The 21833-nt window shown below is 52.9% G+C and overlaps 1 protein-coding gene across 4 annotated transcripts in view; it reads left to right on the top strand.

The window, feature by feature from the left end:
• LOC140739100 (cytoplasmic FMR1-interacting protein 2) overlaps positions 1-21833 on the top strand; it is a 156129-nt gene that overhangs the window by 119504 nt on the left and 14792 nt on the right. For all 4 annotated transcript variants that reach the window (XM_073067057.1, XM_073067053.1, XM_073067054.1 and 1 more), the window contains exons 23-27: positions 6156-6243; positions 9851-9994; positions 16516-16606; positions 19206-19336; positions 20582-20654. In XM_073067057.1, the coding sequence (XP_072923158.1) occupies positions 6156-6243; positions 9851-9994; positions 16516-16606; positions 19206-19336; positions 20582-20654 (527 nt within the window). The remainder of the gene's footprint in view (positions 1-6155; positions 6244-9850; positions 9995-16515; positions 16607-19205; positions 19337-20581; positions 20655-21833) is intronic.

Below are 21833 nucleotides of genomic sequence, written 5' to 3'. Positions count from 1 at the left end.
GAGTGTGTGATGGGACAGTGAGGAGGGAGTTTCACTCTGTGTCTCACCCCTGGAGTGTGTGATGGGACGGTGTGGAGGGAGTTTCACTCTTTGTCTGACCCCGGGAGTGTGTGATAGGGCGGTGTGCAGGAGGTTTCACTCAGTGTCTGTCCCCGGGAGTGTGTGATGGGACGGTGTGGAGGGAGTTTCACTCTGTGTCTCACCCCGGGAGTGTGTGATAGGGCGGTGTGCAGGAGGTTTCACTCAGTGTCTGTCCCCGGGAGTGTGTGATGGGACGGTGCGGAGGGAGATTCACTCTGTGTCTGACCCCGGGAGTGTGTGAAGGGACGGTGTGTGGAGGGAGCTTCATTCTGTGTCGGACCCCGGGAGTGTGTGATAGGACGGTGTGCAGGAGGTTTCACTCAGTGTCTGTCCCCGGGAGTGTGTGATGGGACGGTGCGGAGGGAGATTCACTCAGTGTCTGACCCCGTGAGTGTGTGATGGGACGGTGTGGAGGGAGTTTCACACTTTGTCTGACCCCGGGTGTGTGTGATGGGACAGTGTGGAGGGAGTTTCACTCTGTGTCTGACCCTGGGAGTGTGTGATGGGACGGTGTGGAGAGAGTTTCACTCTGTGTCTCACCCCGGGAGTGTGTGATAGGACGGTGTGGAGGGAGATTCACTCTGTGTCTGACCCCGGGAGTGTGTGATGGGAAGGTGTGCAGGAGGTTTCACTCAGTGTCTGTCCCCGGGAGTGTGTGATGGGACGGTGCGGAGGGAGATTCACTCTGTGTCTGACCCCGGGAGTGTGTGATGGGACGGTGTGGAGGGAGTTTCACTCTGTGTCTCACCCCGGGAGTGTGTGATAGGACGGTGTGCAGGAGGTTTCACTCAGTGTCTGTCCCCGGGAGTGTGTGATGGGACAGTGTGGAGGGAGATTCACTCTGTGTCTGACCCTGGGGGTGTGTGATGGGACGGTGTGGAGCGAGATTCGCTCTGTGTCTGAACCCAAGAGTGTGTGATGGGACGGTGTGCAGGAGTTTTCACTCAGTGTCTGACCCCGGGAGTGTGTCATAGGGCAGTGTGCAGGAGGTTTCACTCAGTGTCTGTCCCCGGGAGTGTGTGATGGGACGGTGCGGAGGGAGATTCACTCTGTGTCTGACCCTGGGAGTGTGTGATGGGACGGTGTGGAGGGAGATTCACTGGGTCTGACCCCGGGAGTGTGTGATGGGACGGTGTGGAGGGAGCTTCACTCAGTGTCTGACCCCGGGAGTGTGTGATGGGACGATGTGGAGGGAGATTCACTCTGTGTCTGATCCCGGGAGTGTGTCATAGGGCGGTGTGTAGGAGGTTTCACTCAGTGTCTGTACCCGGGAGTGTGTGATGGGACGGTGCGGAGGGAGATTCACTCTGTGTCTGACCCCGGGAGTGTGTGATGGGACGATGTGGAGGGAGTTTCACTCTGTGTCTCACCCCGGGAGTGTGTGATAGGACGGTGTGCAGGAGGTTTCACTCAGTGTCTGTCCCCGGGAGTGTGTGATGGGACAGTGTGGAGGGAGATTCACTCTGTGTCTGCCCCCGGGAGTGTGTGAAGGGACGGTGTGTGGAGGGAGATTCACTCTGTGTCTGACCCCGGGAGTGTGTGATAGGACGGTGTGCAGGAGGTTTCACTCAGTGTCTGTCCCCGGGAGTGTGTGATGGGACGGTGCGGAGGGAGATTCACTCTGTGTCTGACCCCGGGAGTGTGTCATAGGGCGGTGTGCAGGAGGTTTCACTCAGTGTCTGTCCCCGGGAGTGTGTGATGGGACGGTGCGGAGGGAGATTCACTCAGTGTCTGACCCTGGGAGTGTGTGATGGGACGGTGTGGAGGGAGCTTCACTCAGTGTCTGACCCTGGGAGTGTGTGATGGGACGGTGTGGAGGGAGCTTCACTCAGTGTCTGATCCTGGGAGTGTGTAATGGGACAGTGTGGAGGGAGTTTCACTCAGTGTCTGACCCTGGGAGTGTGTGATGGGACGGTGTGGAGGGAGCTTCACTCAGTGTCTGATCCTGGGAGTGTGTGATGGGACGGTGTGGAGGGAGCTTCACTCTGTGTCTGACCCTGGGAGTGTGTGATGGGACGGTGTGGAGGGAGCTTTACTCTGTGTCTGACCCCAGGAGTGTGTGATGGGACGGTGTGGAGGGAGATTCACTCTGTGTCTGACCCCGGGAGTGTGTGATGGGACGGTGTGGAGGGAGATTCACTCTGTGTCTGACCATGGGAGTGTGTGAGGGGACGGTGTGGAGGGAGCTTCACTCAGTGTCTGACCCCGGGAGTGTGTGATGGGACGGTGTGGAGGGAGCCTCACACTGTGTCTGACCTTGGGAGTGTGTGATGGGACGGTGTGGAGGGAGTTTCACTCTGTGTCTGACCCTGGGAGTGTGTGATGGGACGGTGTGGAGGGAGTTTCACTCTGTGTCTGACCCTGGGAGTGTGTGATGGGACGGTGTGGAGGGAGATTCACTCTGTGTCTGACCCTGGGAGTGTGTGATGGGACGGTGTGGAGGGAGTTTCACTCTGTGTCTGACCCTGGGAGTGTGTGATGGGACGGTGTGGAGGGAGTTTCACTCTGTGTCTGACCCTGGGAGTGTGTGATGGGACGGTGTGGAGGGAGTTTCACTCTGTGTCTGACCCTGGGAGTGTGTGATGGGACGGTGTGGAGGATGCTTCACTCAGTGTCTGACCCCTGGAGTGTGTGATGGGACGGTGTGGAGGGAGATTCACTCTGTGTCTGACCCTGGGAGTGTGTGATGGGACGGTGTGGAGGGAGCTTTACTCTGTGTCTGACCCTAGGAGTGTGTGATGGGACGGTGTGGATGGAGCTTTACTCTGTGTCTGACCCCGGGAGTGTGTGAGGGGACAGTGTGGAGGGAGCTTTACTCTGTGTCTGACCCCGGGAGTGTGTGAGGGGACAGTGTGGAGGGAGTTTCACTCTGTGTCTGACCCCGGGAGTGTGTGATGGGACGGTGTGGAGGGAGCTTTACTCTGTGTCTGACCCCGGGAGTGTGTGAGGGGACAGTGTGGAGGGAGCTTTACTCTGTGTCTGACCCCGGGAGTGTGTGAGGGGACAGTGTGGAGGGAGCTTTACTCTGTGTCTGACCCCGGGAGTGTGTGATGGGACGGTGTGGAGGGAGCTTTACTCTGTATCTGACCCTGGGAGTGTGTGATGGGACGGTGTGCAGGAGGTTTCACTCTGTGTCTGACCCTGGGAGTGTGTGATGGGACGGTGCGGAGGGAGATTCACTCTGTGTCTGACCCCGGGAGTGTGTGAAGGGACGGTGTGTGGAGGGAGCTTCATTCTGTGTCGGACCCCGGGAGTGTGTGATAGGACGGTGTGCAGGAGGTTTCACTCAGTGTCTGTCCCCGGGAGTGTGTGATGGGACGGTGCGGAGGGAGATTCACTCAGTGTCTGACCCCGTGAGTGTGTGATGGGACGGTGTGGAGGGAGTTTCACACTTTGTCTGACCCCGGGTGTGTGTGATGGGACAGTGTGGAGGGAGTTTCACTCTGTGTCTGACCCTGGGAGTGTGTGATGGGACGGTGTGGAGAGAGTTTCACTCTGTGTCTCACCCCGGGAGTGTGTGATAGGACGGTGTGGAGGGAGATTCACTCTGTGTCTGACCCCGGGAGTGTGTGATGGGAAGGTGTGCAGGAGGTTTCACTCAGTGTCTGTCCCCGGGAGTGTGTGATGGGACGGTGCGGAGGGAGATTCACTCTGTGTCTGACCCCGGGAGTGTGTGATGGGACGGTGTGGAGGGAGTTTCACTCTGTGTCTCACCCCGGGAGTGTGTGATAGGACGGTGTGCAGGAGGTTTCACTCAGTGTCTGTCCCCGGGAGTGTGTGATGGGACAGTGTGGAGGGAGATTCACTCTGTGTCTGACCCTGGGGGTGTGTGATGGGACGGTGTGGAGCGAGATTCGCTCTGTGTCTGAACCCAAGAGTGTGTGATGGGACGGTGTGCAGGAGTTTTCACTCAGTGTCTGACCCCGGGAGTGTGTCATAGGGCAGTGTGCAGGAGGTTTCACTCAGTGTCTGTCCCCGGGAGTGTGTGATGGGACGGTGCGGAGGGAGATTCACTCTGTGTCTGACCCTGGGAGTGTGTGATGGGACGGTGTGGAGGGAGATTCACTGGGTCTGACCCCGGGAGTGTGTGATGGGACGGTGTGGAGGGAGCTTCACTCAGTGTCTGACCCCGGGAGTGTGTGATGGGACGATGTGGAGGGAGATTCACTCTGTGTCTGATCCCGGGAGTGTGTCATAGGGCGGTGTGTAGGAGGTTTCACTCAGTGTCTGTACCCGGGAGTGTGTGATGGGACGGTGCGGAGGGAGATTCACTCTGTGTCTGACCCCGGGAGTGTGTGATGGGACGATGTGGAGGGAGTTTCACTCTGTGTCTCACCCCGGGAGTGTGTGATAGGACGGTGTGCAGGAGGTTTCACTCAGTGTCTGTCCCCGGGAGTGTGTGATGGGACAGTGTGGAGGGAGATTCACTCTGTGTCTGCCCCCGGGAGTGTGTGAAGGGACGGTGTGTGGAGGGAGATTCACTCTGTGTCTGACCCCGGGAGTGTGTGATAGGACGGTGTGCAGGAGGTTTCACTCAGTGTCTGTCCCCGGGAGTGTGTGATGGGACGGTGCGGAGGGAGATTCACTCTGTGTCTGACCCCGGGAGTGTGTCATAGGGCGGTGTGCAGGAGGTTTCACTCAGTGTCTGTCCCCGGGAGTGTGTGATGGGACGGTGCGGAGGGAGATTCACTCAGTGTCTGACCCTGGGAGTGTGTGATGGGACGGTGTGGAGGGAGCTTCACTCAGTGTCTGACCCTGGGAGTGTGTGATGGGACGGTGTGGAGGGAGCTTCACTCAGTGTCTGATCCTGGGAGTGTGTGATGGGACAGTGTGGAGGGAGTTTCACTCAGTGTCTGACCCTGGGAGTGTGTGATGGGACGGTGTGGAGGGAGCTTCACTCAGTGTCTGATCCTGGGAGTGTGTGATGGGACGGTGTGGAGGGAGCTTCACTCTGTGTCTGACCCTGGGAGTGTGTGATGGGACGGTGTGGAGGGAGCTTTACTCTGTGTCTGACCCCAGGAGTGTGTGATGGGACGGTGTGGAGGGAGATTCACTCTGTGTCTGACCCCGGGAGTGTGTGATGGGACGGTGTGGAGGGAGATTCACTCTGTGTCTGACCATGGGAGTGTGTGAGGGGACGGTGTGGAGGGAGCTTCACTCAGTGTCTGACCCCGGGAGTGTGTGATGGGACGGTGTGGAGGGAGCCTCACACTGTGTCTGACCTTGGGAGTGTGTGATGGGACGGTGTGGAGGGAGTTTCACTCTGTGTCTGACCCTGGGAGTGTGTGATGGGACGGTGTGGAGGGAGTTTCACTCTGTGTCTGACCCTGGGAGTGTGTGATGGGACGGTGTGGAGGGAGATTCACTCTGTGTCTGACCCTGGGAGTGTGTGATGGGACGGTGTGGAGGGAGTTTCACTCTGTGTCTGACCCTGGGAGTGTGTGATGGGACGGTGTGGAGGGAGTTTCACTCTGTGTCTGACCCTGGGAGTGTGTGATGGGACGGTGTGGAGGGAGTTTCACTCTGTGTCTGACCCTGGGAGTGTGTGATGGGACGGTGTGGAGGATGCTTCACTCAGTGTCTGACCCCTGGAGTGTGTGATGGGACGGTGTGGAGGGAGATTCACTCTGTGTCTGACCCTAGGAGTGTGTGATGGGACGGTGTGGATGGAGCTTTACTCTGTGTCTGACCCCGGGAGTGTGTGAGGGGACAGTGTGGAGGGAGCTTTACTCTGTGTCTGACCCCGGGAGTGTGTGAGGGGACAGTGTGGAGGGAGTTTCACTCTGTGTCTGACCCCGGGAGTGTGTGATGGGACGGTGTGGAGGGAGCTTTACTCTGTGTCTGACCCCGGGAGTGTGTGATGGGACGGTGTGGAGGGAGCTTTACTCTGTATCTGACCCTGGGAGTGTGTGATGGGACGGTGTGCAGGAGGTTTCACTCTGTGTCTGACCCTGGGAGTGTGTGATGGGACGGTGTGGAGGGAGCTTTACTCTGTGTCTGACCCTGGGAGTGTGTAATTGCTGTCCTTGACTACTGAAGCTCTTAATACAAAGTGTTCTGCTCTGTTTGTCCAGGTTTGTCCGCACTGCTATCCCATTCACCGACGAGCCTCAGAGGGACAAGCCGGCCAGTGTCCAACCCTACTACCTGTATGGGTCAAAGGTGAGTGAAGCTGGAATCACTGGGTTGGTCACCCTGTAACAGGTTGTTGACAGTCTGCCAAATCCCTTACTTGAGTGGGGCTGGAATCACAAGGCCTGTCATCCAACCCATAGATCCCTTAACCTGCACCTCCCATTTTCTACCTCCTACCCAAGATCCACAAACCTGACTCTCCAGGTAGAGCCATTGTTCTGCTTACTCCTGCCCCACAGAACTCATATCTGCACACCTCAGCTCTGTTTTATGCCCCTGGTTCAGTCCCTTCCCACCTACATCCATGACACTTCACGTGCTCTGGATCCTTTCAATGACATTAAGTTGGCTAGCCATGGATGTCCAGTTTGTATACACTTCCCTGCCCCATCAGGATGGCCTTAAAGCTCTCTGCTTCTCTCTGGACAACAGACCCAACCAGTTCCCCTCTCCGTCTGGCAGAACTGGTCCTCACTCACAATAATTCTCCTTCTGCTCCTTACATCTCTTTCAAGCAAAAGGGGTAGACATGGGCACTCGCATGGGTCCCAGCTATGCCTGCCTGTCTGTCGGCTGTGTGGAGCAGTCCACGTTCCAAGCCTACACTGGTGCCCATCCCTGCCTACACTGGAATCTCTCTCCAACTTTTCCTACGCTACAGTGACAACTGCATAGGTGAAACTTCCTGTACCAATGCTGAGCTCGTCGACTTCACTGACTTTGCCTCCAACTTCAAATTTCCAACACCTCTCTCCCCTTTCTCGCTCTCTTGTCTCCATCTCTGAAGACCTCCTGTTATCTTTTATGAACCACTGATTCTCACAGCTACCAGGACTGTACCTCTTCCCACCTGTCACTTGTAAAATGGCCATCCCCTTCTCTCAGTTCCTCCACGTCTGCTGTCAGGATGTCGCTTCCCATACTGAGGTGCCCTCCTCTTCGAAGAAATGGGCTTTCCTTCCTCCACCATCAACGCTGCCCTCAACCGCATCTCTTCCATTTCATGCACATCTACCCTCACCCCATCCTCCCTCACCCTACCAGGGATTAGGGTTCCTCTTGTCCTCTGTTACCACCCACCAGCCTCCACGTCCAGCACATCATTCTCCAGGGCTTCCAGCATCTCCAGTGGGATCCCACCACCAAGTGCATTTTTCACTACCCCCCCCCCCCCACTTTCTGCTTTCCTCAGGGATCACTCCCTTGTTCATTTGTTCCTCCCCACTGATCTCTCTCCTGATGCTTTTCCTTTCATCCTTTCAGGTGGAGCATGCCACACCTGCCCCTACACCTCCTTTCTCATTCAGGGCCCTAAACAGTCCTTCCAGGTGAGGGACTTTGAAGCGATGAGGTGACGCTTCACCTGTGAGTCTGTTGGGGTCAGCTGCTGTATCTCGTGCTCCCGGTGTGGCCTCCTGTATATCGGTGAGACCCGACGTAGATTGGGAGACAGCTTCGCCGAGCACCTTCGCTCCGTCTGCCACAAAAAATGGGATCACCTGGTGGCCATCCATTTCAATTCTACTTCCCATTCCCACTCCAACACGTTAGTCCGTGGCCTTGTCTACTGTTACACTGAGGCCACACTCAGGTTGGAAGGGCAGCACCTTATATTACATCTGGGTAGCCTCCGAACTGATACTATGAACATCAATTTCCCCAACTACTTCTGGTAATTGCCCCCCCACCTCGCCCCATCTCCTTCATCATCCCCCATTCCTGTTTTGCTCTCTCACCTCATCTGCTTACCTGCCCACTGCCTCCCTCTGGTGCTCTTCCCCTTCCCTTTCTTCCATGGCCTTCTGTCCTCTCCTGTCCGATTCTCCCTTCTCTAGCCCTCTATCTCTTTTACCTATTGACTTCCAGCTCTAAATCCCCTCGTCCAGCTTCACATTGCACCTGCCATCTTCTGCACCTTCCTCCCCTTTTCCCACCTTATTAGCCTGACTTATTTCCTTCCTTTCTAGTCCTAATGAAAGGTCTTGGCCCAGAATGTCAACTGTTTACTCTTTTCCGTAGCTGTTGCCTGACCTGCTGAGTTCCTCCAGCACTTTGTGTGTGTTGCTCTGGATTTCCAGCACCAGCAGAGTTTCTTGTGTCTGCCGACTCTGTCAAGTGAGGCTGGTGTAACTGGTTTGGTCACTCTGTGTGAGGTCATTCACAGTCTGCCAACTCTCGAATGCCAGTGAGGCTGGAATGACCCATTCGGCTGGCCTGTGAGAGGCTGCTGACAGACTCTGCCACCTCTCTGGTGTGACTCGGATGTCATTCCAATGCTTTATAGCAACACACACAAAATGCCAGAGGAGCTCAGCGGGTCAGGCAAGAACTATAAAAAACAGTTGATATTTCGGGCCGAGAGCCTCCATCAAGACTGGAGAGGAAGGGGGAGGGGAGGAGTACAAGCTGGGAGGTGAGGGGTGAGACCAGGTGAGGGAAGGAAGTAAGGATCTGGGAGGTGATTGGTGGGAAAGGTAAAGGGCTGGAGTAGAAGATAGGAGAGGTAAGTGGACCTTAGCAGAAAGGAAAGGAGGGAGTGCACCAGGGGGAGGTGACAGGCAGGTGAGGAGAAGAGATAGGAGGCCAGAGTGGGAAATGAAGAAGAGGGAGGGGTAAGGGGAAAATTACCAATATTGTTCAATAGTTCTATTTAATATCAGAGAATGTACATAAAACACAAACTGAAACTCCTGTTCTTCCGACATCCACAAAAACAGAAATGCCCTAAAGAATGAGTGACAGTACAAACGTTACAACCCTAAACTCCCCCACATCCATGCCAACAATGTCCATCGGAGCCAGTCCCCTTTACCCACATTCACCCCTAAACCAGGGCTTCCCAACCTTTTTTTATGCCATGTCTGGCATTAACCAAGGGGTCTATGGACCCCAGGTTGGGAACCACTGTTCTAAACCTTTTCTCTCCACGTACCTGTCCAAGTGTCTTTTAAATGGTACCCACCTCTACCACTTCCTCTGGCAGCTCGTTCCATGTCCCAACAAGAAGTGGTGGATGCAGGTTCAATTGTAACATTGAAGACACGTTTACAGTCCTGGATGGGTTGAAGGGCCTGTTCCTAAGCTGCAGTGCTCTATGACTCCATGATTCTCGAGCAGAATTAGGCCATTCAGCCCATTGAGTCTGCTCTGCTATTCCATCATGTCTGATTTATTATTCCCCTCAACCCCATTCTCCTGCTTTCTCCCTGTAACCTTTGATGACCCGACTAATCAAGAACCTCTGCTTTAAAGACGTCTACTCAATGACTTGGTCTCCACAGCCGTGTGTGACAATGAATTCCACAGATTCACCACTCCTCAGAGATGAGATGTTCAGAATGGATGTCCCTCTATTCTGAGGCTGTGCCCTCTGGTCCTGGACTTCCACACCCCTCTCCGCATCCACTTTATTTAGGCTTTTCAATATTCAATAAATTTCAATGAAATCCCCCTCATTCTGCAGTGAGTACGGGCCAGAGACACGAAATGCTTCTCATGCGTTAACCCTTTCATTCCCAGGACCGTTCTCGTGAACCTTTCCCAGCACGTCCCTCCTTAGATAATGGGTTCCCCGGGTTTAAGACTGATTCCCTATCTGATTAGTAATTCACCATGTGACTCTCTTTTTGTATAGCCACTGAACATTGCCTTCACCCACATCTATAGCGTCTTCCGCAACTTTGTGGGGCCCCCTCACTTCAAGACCATCTGCCGTCTCCTTGGATACCAAGGCATCGCTGTGGTGATGGAAGAGCTGTTGAAAATCGTCAAAAGCCTGGTAAGTATTGAGGGTGGATGCACACACTCGGCAAAGGGCCTGGGGGTGGGGGCTCCTTCCCTCCTCCCCCCAGTCTGAAATAAGAGAGGATCTCAGTTGGGTAGATACCCTCTCTACAGCTGGTTGCAGTTTGATTACAGGTTGCAGGTATCACTGAGTGGTATGGAGGGACCACTGCACAGGGTGAGAAAAAGCTGCAGAAAGCTGTAAACTCAGCCAGCTCCATCGTGGGCCCTGGCCTCCCCAGCATCGTGGACACCTTCAAAAGCAGTGCCACAAGAAGGTGGAATCCATCACTAAGGACCCCCATCACCCAGGCTGTGTTCTCTTCTCTTTGGGAAGGTAGTGAAACCTGAAAACACTCACTCAACAAGTAGGAACAAGCTTCTTTCACTCAAAATATATTTGTTACTGGAATGTATAGTTTTTTATGATAGCTGGAGGAGCAGGTAGTGTTGAGGAAACAGAGGTCCTACAGAGAGACTTAGATAGTTTTGGGAAATGGGCAGGAAGTGGTAAATGAAATACATTGTTGGTAAAGTGTGTGGTCATGCACTTTCGTGGAAGAAATAAATGGGCAGTTTATTATTTAGATGGGGAGAGAATTCAAAATGCCGAGATGCAAAGGACTTGGGGGTCCTTGTGCAGGATACCCTAAAAGTTAACCTCCAGGTTGAGTTGGTGAAGAAGGCGAATGCAATGTTGGCATTTATTTCTAGAAGTATAGAATACAAGAGCAGGGATGTGAGGTTGAGGCTCTATAAGGCACTTGTGAGACCACACTTGGAGTACTGTGTGCAGTTTTGGGCTCCTTATTTTACAAAAGAATATACTGACATTGGAGAGGGTTTAGAGAAGATTCACGAGAATGATTCCAGGAATGAAAGGGTTACTGTATGAGGAACGTCTGGCAGCTCTTGGGCTGTATTCCCTGGAGTTCAGGAGAATGAGGTGGGGGATATTCTCGTGAAATATTCTGAATGTTAAAAGGCCTGAACAGATTAGATATGGCAAAGTTATTTCCAATGCTAGGACAAGAGGGCATGATTTCAGGATTGAAGGACATCCATTTAGAACAGAGATGCGGAGAAATTACTTTAGCCAGAGGGTGATAAATCTGTGGAATTTGTTGCCACGAGAGGCTGTGGAGGCCAAGTCATTGGGTGTATTTAAGGCAGAGATAGATAGATTCTTGATCAGCCAGGGCATCAAAGGGTATGGGAAGAAGGCAGGGGAGTGGGGATGGCTGGAAGAATTGGATCAGCTCATGATTGAATGGTGGAGCAGACTTGTTGGACTGAATGGCCTACTTCTGCTCCTATATTTTATGGTGTTATGGTCTTATTTGATAAGGTTCCCCATGCGAGGCTCCTTCAGAAAGTAAGGGGGCATGGGATCCAAGGAGACCTTGCTTTGTCGATCCAGAATTGGCTTGCCCCCCAGAAGGCAAAGGATGATTGTAGACGGGTCATATTCTACATGGAGGTCGGTGTTCCGCAGGGATCTATTCTGGGACCCCTGCTCTTTGTGATTTTTATAAATGACCTAGATGAAGAAATAGAAGAGTGGGTTAGTAAGTTTGCTGATGACACAAAGGTTGGGGTTATTGTGGATAGTCTGGAGGTTTGTCAGAGGTTAAAGCGGGACATCGATAGGATGCAGAACTGGGCTGAGAAGTGGCAGATGGAGTTCAACCCAGATAAGTGTGAAGTGGTTCATTTTGGTAGGTTGAATTTGAAGACAGAATATAATATAAATGGTAAGACTCTTGGCAGTGTGGAGGATCTGAGAGATCTCGGAGTCCATGTCAATAGGACAGGTTGACAGTTTTGTTAAGAAGATGTATGGTGTGTTGGCATTCATCAATTATGGGATTGAGTTCAAGAGCCGTGAGGTAATGTTACGGCTATATAAGACCTTAGACCCTACTTGGAGAACTGTGTTCAGTTCTGGTCACCTCACTACAGGAAGGATGTGGATACTTTAGAAAGAGTGCTGAGGTGTTTTACAAGGATGATGCCTGGATCAGGGAGCATACCTTATGAGAATAGGTTCAGTGTACTTGGCCTTTTCCCCTTGGAGCGACGAAGGATGAGAGGTGACCTGATAGAAGTGTAAAAGATAATGAGGAGTATTGATTGTGTGGATAGTCAGAGGCTTTTTCCCAGGGCTGAAATGGCTAGCATGAGAGGACACAGTTTTAAGATGTTTGGAAATAGGTACGGGGCATATGTCAGGGGTAAGTTTTTCACACACAGAGTGGTGGGTGGGGTAGTGCACTACCAGCAGTGGTGGTGGAAGCGGATAAAATAAGGTCCTTTAAGAGCATCTTAGATAGGTACATGGAGCTTCGAAATATAGAGTGCTATGCGCTAGGGAAATTCTAGGCAGTTTCTGAAGTTCCATGCTCGGCACAACATTGTGGGGTGAAGGGCCCGTAAGTGCTGTAAATTTCTATGTTCTATGTGTTCATGGACCATTCCGAAATCTGCTGCTGGAGGGGAAGAAGCTGTTCCTGAATCGTAGAATGTGTGTCTGCAGGGTTTGAATAAAACCCTTAATGGTAGATCATAACATCAGACCATAAGACATAGGAATAGAACCAGGCCATTCAGTCCATCGAGTCTGCTCTACCATTCCATCACAGCTGATTCATTTCCCTCCCAACCCCATTCTCCTGCCTTCACCCCATAACTTTTGACGCCTTGTCTAATTGAGAAGCTATCAACCTCTGCCTAAAGAAATCCCTCCTAATCTCTGTTGTGAATGGACGTCTCACCCTCTATTTGGGGCTGTGCCCTTTGATCCCAGACTCACCCCCCAAAAGAAACATCCTCTCCACATCGACGCTACCTAGGCCTTTCAATGTTTGATAGGCTTCAATGAGATTCACCCTCATTCTTCTAAATTCCAGTGAGTTCAGGCCCAGAGCTATCAGTCACTTCTCAGATGAAAACACTTTCATTCCCGAAATCACTTTTGTGAACCTCCTCTGAACCGTCCCCACTGTCAGCACACCAATGACAAGAGGAGATATCGTGGGTGATGAGTGTCTTTCATGATGAATGCCGCCTTCTTGCGTCACCACCTCTTGAGGATTTCATGGCCAGTGCCCATGACAAGTCCTGGATCCAGAGGTCAGGCACCCTGGCTCCTGGGTTGGAGAAGTGTGGGTGGGAGTGGCTGGTTTTGGGGAAGTGTGTGGGTGGGAGTGCCTGGTTTTGGGGAAGTGTGTGGTGGGAGTGCCTGGTTTTGGGTAAGTGTGTGGGTGGGAGTGTCTGGTTTTGGGTAAGTGTGAAGTGGGAGTGGCTGGTTTTGGGGAATTGTGTGGGTGGGATTGCCTGGTTTTGGGGAAGTATGTGGTGGGAGTGTCTGGTTTTGGGTAAGTGTGAAGTGGGAGTGGCTGGTTTTGGGGAAGTGTGTGGGTAGGAGTGGCTGGTTTTGGGGAAGTGTGTGGGTGGTAGTGGCTGGTTTGGGGGAAGTGTGTGTTGGGAGTGTCTGGTTTTGGGGAAGTGTGTGGGTGGGAGTGGCTGGTTTTGGGGAAGTGTCTGGTGGGAGTGGCTGGTTTTGGGGAAGTGTGTGGGTAGGAGTGGCTGGTTTTGGGGAAGTATGTGGTGGAAGTGGCTGGTTTTTGGGAAGTGTGTGGGTAGGAGTGGCTGGTTTTGGGGAAGTGTGTGGTGGGAGTGGCTGGTTTTGGGGAAGTGTCTGGTGGAAGTGGCTGGTTTTGGGGAAGTGTGTGGTGGAAGTGTCTGGTTTTGGGGAAGTGTGTGGGTGGGAGTGGCTGGTTTTGGGGAAGTATGTGGTGGGAGTGTCTGGTTTTGGGTAAGTGTGAAGTGGGAGTGGCTGGTTTTGGGGAAGTGTGTGGGTAGGAGTGGCTGGTTTTGGGGAAGTGTGTGGGTGGGAGTGGCTGGTTTTGGGGAAGTGTCTGGTGGGAGAGGCTGGTTTTGGGGAAGTGTGTGGGTGGGAGTGGCTGGTTTTGGGGAAGTGTGTGGGTGAGAGTGGCTGGTTTTGGGGAAGTGTCTGGTGGGAGTGTCTGGTTTTGGGGAAGTGTGTGGGTAGGAGTGGCTGGTTTTGGGGAAGTGTGTGGGTAGGAGTGGCTGGTTTTGGGGAAGTGTCTGGTGGGAGTGTCTGGTTTTGGGGAAGTGTGTGGGTGGGAGTGGCTGGTTTTGGGGAAGTGTCTGGTGGGAGTGGCTGGTTTTGGGGAAGTGTGTGGGTAGGTGGCTGGTTTTGGGGAAGTATGTGGTGGAAGTGGCTGGTTTTTGGGAAGTGTGTGGGTAGGAGTGGCTGGTTTTGGGGAAGTGTGTGGTGGGAGTGGCTGGTTTTGGGGAAGTGTCTGGTGGAAGTGGCTGGTTTTGGGGAAGTGTGTGGTGGAAGTGTCTGGTTTTGGGGAAGTGTGTGGGTGGGAGTGGCTGGTTTTGGGGAAGTATGTGGTGGGAGTGTCTGGTTTTGGGTAAGTGTGAAGTGGGAGTGGCTGGTTTTGGGGAAGTGTGTGGGTAGGAGTGGCTGGTTTTGGGGAAGTGTGTGGGTGAGAGTGGCTGGTTTTGGGGAAGTGTCTGGTGGGAGTGTCTGGTTTTGGGGAAGTGTGTGGGTAGGAGTGGCTGGTTTTGGGGAAGTGTGTGGGTGAGAGTGGCTGGTTTTGGGGAAGTGTCTGGTGGGAGTGTCTGGTTTTGGGGAAGTGTGTGGGTAGGAGTGGCTGGTTTTGGGGAAGTGTGTGGGTAGGAGTGGCTGGTTTTGGGGAAGTGTGTGGGTAGGAGTGGCTGGTTTTGGGGAAGTGTCTGGTGGGAGTGTCTGGTTTTGGGGAAGTGTGTGGGTGGGAGTGGCTGGTTTTGGGGAAGTGTGTAGGTAGGAGTGGCTGGTTTTGGGGAAGTGTCTGGTGAGAGTGGCTGGTTTTGGGGAAGTGTCTGGTGGGAGTGGCTGGTTTTGGGGAAGTGTGTGGGTGTGAGTGGCTGGTTTTGGGGAACTGTGTGTTGGGAGTGTCTGGTTTTGGGGAAGTGTGTGGGTGGGAGTGGCTGGTTTTGGGGAAGTGTCTGGTGGGAGTGGCTGGTTTTGGGGAAGTGTGTGGGTAGGAGTGGCTGGTTTTGGGGAAGTATGTGGTGGAAGTGGCTGGTTTTTGGGAAGTGTGTGGGTAGGAGTGGCTGGTTTTGGGGAAGTGTGTGGTGGGAGTGGCTGGTTTTGGGGAAGTGTCTGGTGGAAGTGGCTGGTTTTGGGGAAGTGTGTGGTGGAAGTGTCTGGTTTTGGGGAAGTGTGTGGGTGGGAGTGGCTGGTTTTGGGGAAGTATGTGGTGGGAGTGTCTGGTTTTGGGTAAGTGTGAAGTGGGAGTGGCTGGTTTTGGGGAAGTGTGTGGGTAGGAGTGGCTGGTTTTGGGGAAGTGTGTGGGTGGGAGTGGCTGGTTTTGGGGAAGTATGTGGTGGGAGTGTCTGGTTTTGGGTAAGTGTGAAGTGGGTGTGGCTGGTTTTGGGGAAGTGTGTGGGTGAGAGTGGCTGGTTTTGGGGAAGTGTGTGGGTGAGAGTGGCTGGTTTTGGGGAAGTGTCTGGTGGGAGTGTCTGGTTTTGGGGAAGTGTGTGGGTAGGAGTGGCTGGTTTTGGGGAAGTGTGTGGGTGAGAGTGGCTGGTTTTGGGGAAGTGTCTGGTGGGAGTGTCTGGTTTTGGGGAAGTGTGTGGGTAGGAGTGGCTGGTTTTGGGGAAGTGTGTGGGTAGGAGTGGCTGGTTTTGGGGAAGTGTGTGGGTAGGAGTGGCTGGTTTTGGGGAAGTGTCTGGTGGGAGTGTCTGGTTTTGGGGAAGTGTGTGGGTGGGAGTGGCTGGTTTTGGGGAAGTGTGTAGGTAGGAGTGGCTGGTTTTGGGGAAGTGTCTGGTGAGAGTGGCTGGTTTTGGGGAAGTGTCTGGTGGGAGTGGCTGGTTTTGGGGAAGTGTGTGGGTGTGAGTGGCTGGTTTTGGGGAACTGTGTGTTGGGAGTGTCTGGTTTTGGGGAAGTGTGTGGGTGGGAGTGGCTGGTTTTGGGGAAGTGTCTGGTGGGAGTGGCTGGTTTTGGGGAAGTGTGTGGGTAGGAGTGGCTGGTTTTGGGGAAGTATGTGGTGGAAGTGGCTGGTTTTGGGGAAGTGTGTGGGTAGGTGGCTGGTTTTGGGGAAGTATGTGGTGGAAGTGGCTGGTTTTTGGGAAGTGTGTGGGTAGGAGTGGCTGGTTTTGGGGAAGTGTGTGGTGGGAGTGGCTGGTTTTGGGGAAGTGTCTGGTGGAAGTGGCTGGTTTTGGGGAAGTGTGTGGTGGAAGTGTCTGGTTTTGGGGAAGTGTGTGGGTGGGAGTGGCTGGTTTTGGGGAAGTGTGTGGGTGAGAGTGGCTGGTTTTGGGGAAGTGTGTGGGTAGGAGTGGCTGGTTTTGGGGAAGTGTGTGGGTGGGAGTGGCTGGTTTTGGGGAAGTGTCTGGTGGGAGTGGCTGGTTTTGGGGAAGTGTGTGGGTGGGAGTGGCTGGTTCTGGGGAAGTGAGGAAGGGACGTGCTTGATGCCTTGTGTCTGATCCTGCTATCCCCAGCTGCAGGGCACCATCCTGCAGTATGTGAAGACCCTCATTGAAGTTATGCCCAAGATCTGTCGTCTGCCTCGACATGAGTACGGCTCTCCAGGTTAGTGACTCGTGGGAAGTTAGGGATGCTGGAGGTGAGAGCTGGAGTGGGGGGGGGGGGTGTTAAAGCACCATCTCTTGGGACATCTTGCCTATCGAACCCATAGCCCTGTGAACTGTCCTAGTCCCAGTCTGCAGCTCGTTATTTGGTTATTGTGTGTGATTCCTGCCCTGAGAGAGGCTTGGGGGAGCATAGAGACCCCACCCCATTGCCATCGAGCCTCATATTTCCTCAGGCTGAGTGGGCAGACGGTGTACCCGGGCCAGCATGATGAGAGAAATGGTGACCTGGATGTTGGGAGTGTCCAGGAGAGGCTGGGTGGGTACAGGTGACAGAGAGGGGTATCTGGGAGAGGGTGGGTAGCTGTTGGTGACAGAGAGGGGTGTTTGGGTGTTGGTGATGTAGAGGTGTTGGGCTGGGAGTTGAAGGTGCGGGGGTGCAGGTTAGACAGCTGGAGTGTTTTGGAAGTACAGCTAGATTTGCATTTGTATAGCACCTCAAACTGCAGTGCAGGAAATGTTAGGCTGGAGGCCTCTCCCCTGGCTTCCCGTGGGGATGGGTCCCGTGGACTGGTCCTCCCGTGGGGATGGGTTCCGTGGACTGGGCCTCCCGTGGGGATGGGTTCCGTGGACTGGGCCTCCCCGGAGCATCAGTGGGAATAGATGTACAGACAGATCACAAATCGACTGGACGTCTCAGATTACCCTCACTATGTCAAGGATGAGCTTCTTTCCCTGCCCGGACACCAACCTCTGATTCCCCAACTCCAGAGCCACGAGATCTCGGCCCTTCGAAGGCGAGCTGATCTCTTAAGCCACGCCCTTGGCATGTCAGATAACGGCCAGTCATAATACCCAGAGAGCGGGTCCCATTCCCACAAAGAACCGTAGACAGCGTGTAACTCTAGGTCAGGGTTTTCAACGAACCCTGAAAGGGAAAAATAGAGATATTAAAGATGGAAATAGAGCTGTTTCTGAAGATGCAAGCAAAGGTGCTGCTGTTCAGTGCCAGAAATCCTCCTGAACTCCTCCTCTGTCTCCAAGTGGAGAAGATGTTCAGGCAAATCTTCAGACTTCCACTGCTGCAGTCAGATGTTCCCGTCTGCTTCAAAAGCAACAGGGACCTTTGCCGATCACCACAATATGTCTACAGTGGGTGCTGTCTCCAGCTCTCCACTCAGCCTTGGACGCACCGGGACAATTGTAATATCAACATCAGGCTGCTGTTTATTAACTACAGCTGCACATTCAACACAATCACCCTCCATTCTAATCAACAAACTCCAAAACTGTACCTCCATCTGTTATGGTTAGCAAGATAGTGCCAGTGTCCAACAGTGATGTATAGCAGAACACTGACAAAACGACTGGATAGTCTCGACGATACACAGACAGATCACAAATCGACTGGATAGTCTCGACGATACACAGACAGATCACAAATCGACTGGATAGTCTCGACGATACACAGACAGATCACAAAATCGACTGGATAGTCTCGAAGATATACAAACAGATCACTAAACGACTGGATAGTCTCGGAGATTCACAGACAGATCACAAATGGACTGGATAGTCTCGAAGATACACAGACAGATCACAAATCGACTGGATAGTCTTAGAGATACACAGACAGATCACAAATCGACTGGATAGTCTTGGAGATACACAGACAGATCACAAATGGACTGGATAGTCTTGGAGATACACAGACAGATCACAAATCGACTGGATAGTCTGGGAGATACACAGACAGATCACAAATCGACTGGATAGTCTCGAAGATATACAGACAGATCACAAATTGACTAGATAGTCTCGAAGATATACAGACAGATCACAAATTGACTGGATAGTCTTGGAGATACACAGACAGATCACAAATGGACTGGATAGTCTCGAAGATATACAGACAGATCACAAATCGACTGGATAGTCTTAGAGATACACAGACAGATCACAAATCGACCGGGTAGTCTGGGAGATACACAGACAGATCACAAGTCGACTGGACGTCTCGGAGATACACAGACAGATCACAAATCGACCGGGTAGTCTGGGAGATATACAGACAGATCACAAGTCGACTGGATAGTCTGGGAGATACACAGACAGATCACAAATCGATCAGGTAGTCTGGGAGATACACAGACAGATCACAGAATGACTAGATAGTCTCGGAGATATACAGACAGATCACAAATCGACTGGATAGTCTTAGAGATACACAGACAGATCACAGAATGACTAGATAGTCTCGGAGATATACAGACAGATCACAAATCGACTGGACGTCTCGGATCACAAAGACACACCCTCACTATGTCAAGGATGAGCTTCTTTCCCTGTGCCAACAGATTTCTGAATGGACAATGAATCCATGAACTCTGTCTTGGAATTTTTTTCTCTTTTTTTGCACAGTTTGCTCAGTGTTTTTTACATATAGTTTCTTACTGTAATTTACAGGTTTTGTTTCACGACGTTTGTCAGTGATATTGGACATGATTCTGTTTCTGAAACAGGCGGGTGGTGAGACAGGGTGGGCTTTGCCCAGGTACTGACCGAGGGTGTGACCTCTGCCCTGTGCTCTCGTCCTGCAGGAATCCTGGAATTCTTCCACCACCAGCTGAAGGACATCATCGAGTACGCAGAGCTGAAAACAGATGTGTTTCAGAGTCTGAGGGAGGTGGGCAACGCCATCCTCTTCTGTCTGCTCATTGAGCAAGCCTTGGTAAGCTGCCCTTAGCTTCATCACACCCCTGGAACATTCTGGAAAGGGGCATGTGGTTATAAAGTGGCCGCAGTCCCTGCTGAATGGCCTTCTGGGGATGATGTTTCGGGGGTGAGGAAGAAGCTGCTTCGCAATCCGAGTCCTGACTGCGCTGATATCTCCTCTGCCGTACAGTCTCAGGTCTCATACTGTGGCTGAGATCGAGTACAGGTGTCAGTCCAGCATCCGGCTATTTCCAAAAAGGAAAGGAGTGGTGTGGAATGAGGGGCCGTAGGGCCAGGGACAAACATTCCATGCAAGAGGCAACGAGAGTCTGCGAATAACGGTGAAAGCAGAGAGGAAATATTCCTAAGTCCCAAACTGGCAGCCTCACCCCGAGGAACAGGAGCGCATCAGACCATAAGATACTGAAGCCAGAAACAGGCCATTCAGCCCATCAAATCTGCTGTACCATTCCATCATGGCTGATTTATTACCCCATTCTCCTGACTTCACCCTGTTACCTTTGTACCCTGACTAATCAAGAAATTATTAACCTTTATATTCTCAGTGACGGCCCCTGTGACAATGAATTCACTGCCCTCTGACCTCTGACTAAAGAAATTCCTCCTCTGTTCTAAATGGACATCCCTCTATTCTGAGGCTGTGCCCTCTGGTCCTAGACTCCCCCACCATAGGAAACATCTTCTCCACATCCACTCTATCCTGACCCTTCAATATTCATAGGTTTCAATGAGGTTTTACCCCTCAATCTTTTACACTCCAGTAGTGAATACCGGGCCGGTTGGTGGTGTAGTGGCATCGGCTCCAGACTTCGATCCAGAGTTCGAATCTGTCCGGGTCCTAGCCTGGGCAGTAGCAGGATCTGTGGGGAAGAAAGGGCAACTTGCCATATAAACTCTATGGACAGCTTAAAGGGTTCATATGATAGGGTCAATAACAACTCGACCAACAGAGAATACAAATGTTCCCCTTACATTAACCCTTTCATTCCTCGGATCGTTCTCATGAACGTCCCCTCATGTAGTGAGCCTAATGAGTTGTTAAAGGAAAGTGTCAGCTCTGGAGTCAGCGGGGACTGAGGTGGAGCTGGAAAAGAATGGGGGCGGTGCCTCTTGGAAACGGATGCTAAGGTTAAAGAATGGCCGCAGTCCCTGCTGAATGGGGAGTGATGGGCTGGTGTGTGAGGAGGAAGCTCCTTCAGAATCTGAGCCCTGACCGCGTGATATCTCCTCTGCTTTACAGTCTCAGGAAGAAGTCTGTGACCTTCTGCATGCGGCACCCTTCCAGAACATTCTACCCAGGGTCTACATTAAAGGTTAGCTTTTTTCACAAAACTATAAAGGTTTATTTACATCACATATACACAAGGCACGGACATTCAGTATTTACAAGACAGTAAGCACACTCTGATTAAAATATTGTCACTACCGTCTATAAAACAGTCAATACCACTGAGGGACGACCTCTCACAGAAATCCCCCAGTGTACCCGTTGTGACTGTGTGCTCCCTCTCCAAGGACAGCCGGGCACAAACGTATCCTCGGAAAAGGAGCAAGCAGTCGGCCCGGGCAGTGCCCTCCACCTCGACTCGTTTATGACAGTCTTGGCCAGGCCCAGGACCGACCCACCAGGAGATCGTCCTCATGACCCACCCCCTTCTGAACTGGGTGTCCATATATGAGGAGTATGGGACTCAAGTCAGCCAGAAACTCAGCAGCAGCTCTCTGAGAAACTCAAAGAGCGGCTGCAACCTCTCACATTCCATGAAAGCATGGTGCACTGACTCCTCCTGCCCACAGAATGGACAGGTGGACGGGGTGTCAGTGAACCTGCTCGAGAACCTATTGTACCGGGAATGCCCGAGGCAGCAACTTCCACCCCAGGTCCCACTGTACTGGGGAAGCACCTGTACGTAAAGGGACTTCCACTGGGGACCTCCTCCGCTGCCGGACAGTAACGCGGGCTGCCAAGGTGAGTCCGGTCGGCAGACGAAGGCAGGGAAGTGGAAGGTGAACGGGAGTGTTTCAGAGCTTCCAGGAACCACACAGTGGGCAACCCCGCGAGACGGCTCACGATGTGCGGGACCCTCTCCCATGTGGTCTCCCAGCCGGAACCTCGCCACTTCCTCAAGTCCCCGTGACACCCACTGTACTCGGAGTGGGACTGGCTCCCCAGCGGCACAGGAGCACTCTGCCCTGACGAGGCCAGAGACCAGACCCTGCACAGTTCCGGTAGGTCCCTCAGAGTGACACGGCTGATGTCGTCTGCCGAGATCCGCGTGCCCTCCTGCAGGCAGGGTCCCCAGCGGAGAATGGTCACGGTGCAGGGTCCGGGGCAGAGAGCCGTCAGCTGGGTGCACACGCACACCAAGGACTGACCGCGATCAGATGACTGCAGACCCAATGCCTCCTGTTTCCCCAGAAGAAGTTCAGCAGCCTCCTCTGGGTCCTGCACACAAACGCCGCGAGTGAGACCAGTGCAGGCAGCCTGGAGG

This window comes from Hemitrygon akajei, chromosome 15 (genome assembly GCF_048418815.1).
Source record: "Hemitrygon akajei chromosome 15, sHemAka1.3, whole genome shotgun sequence".
Classification (NCBI taxonomy): Eukaryota; Metazoa; Chordata; class Chondrichthyes; order Myliobatiformes; family Dasyatidae; genus Hemitrygon; species Hemitrygon akajei.
This window is presented reverse-complemented; position numbering and strand designations above follow the sequence as displayed.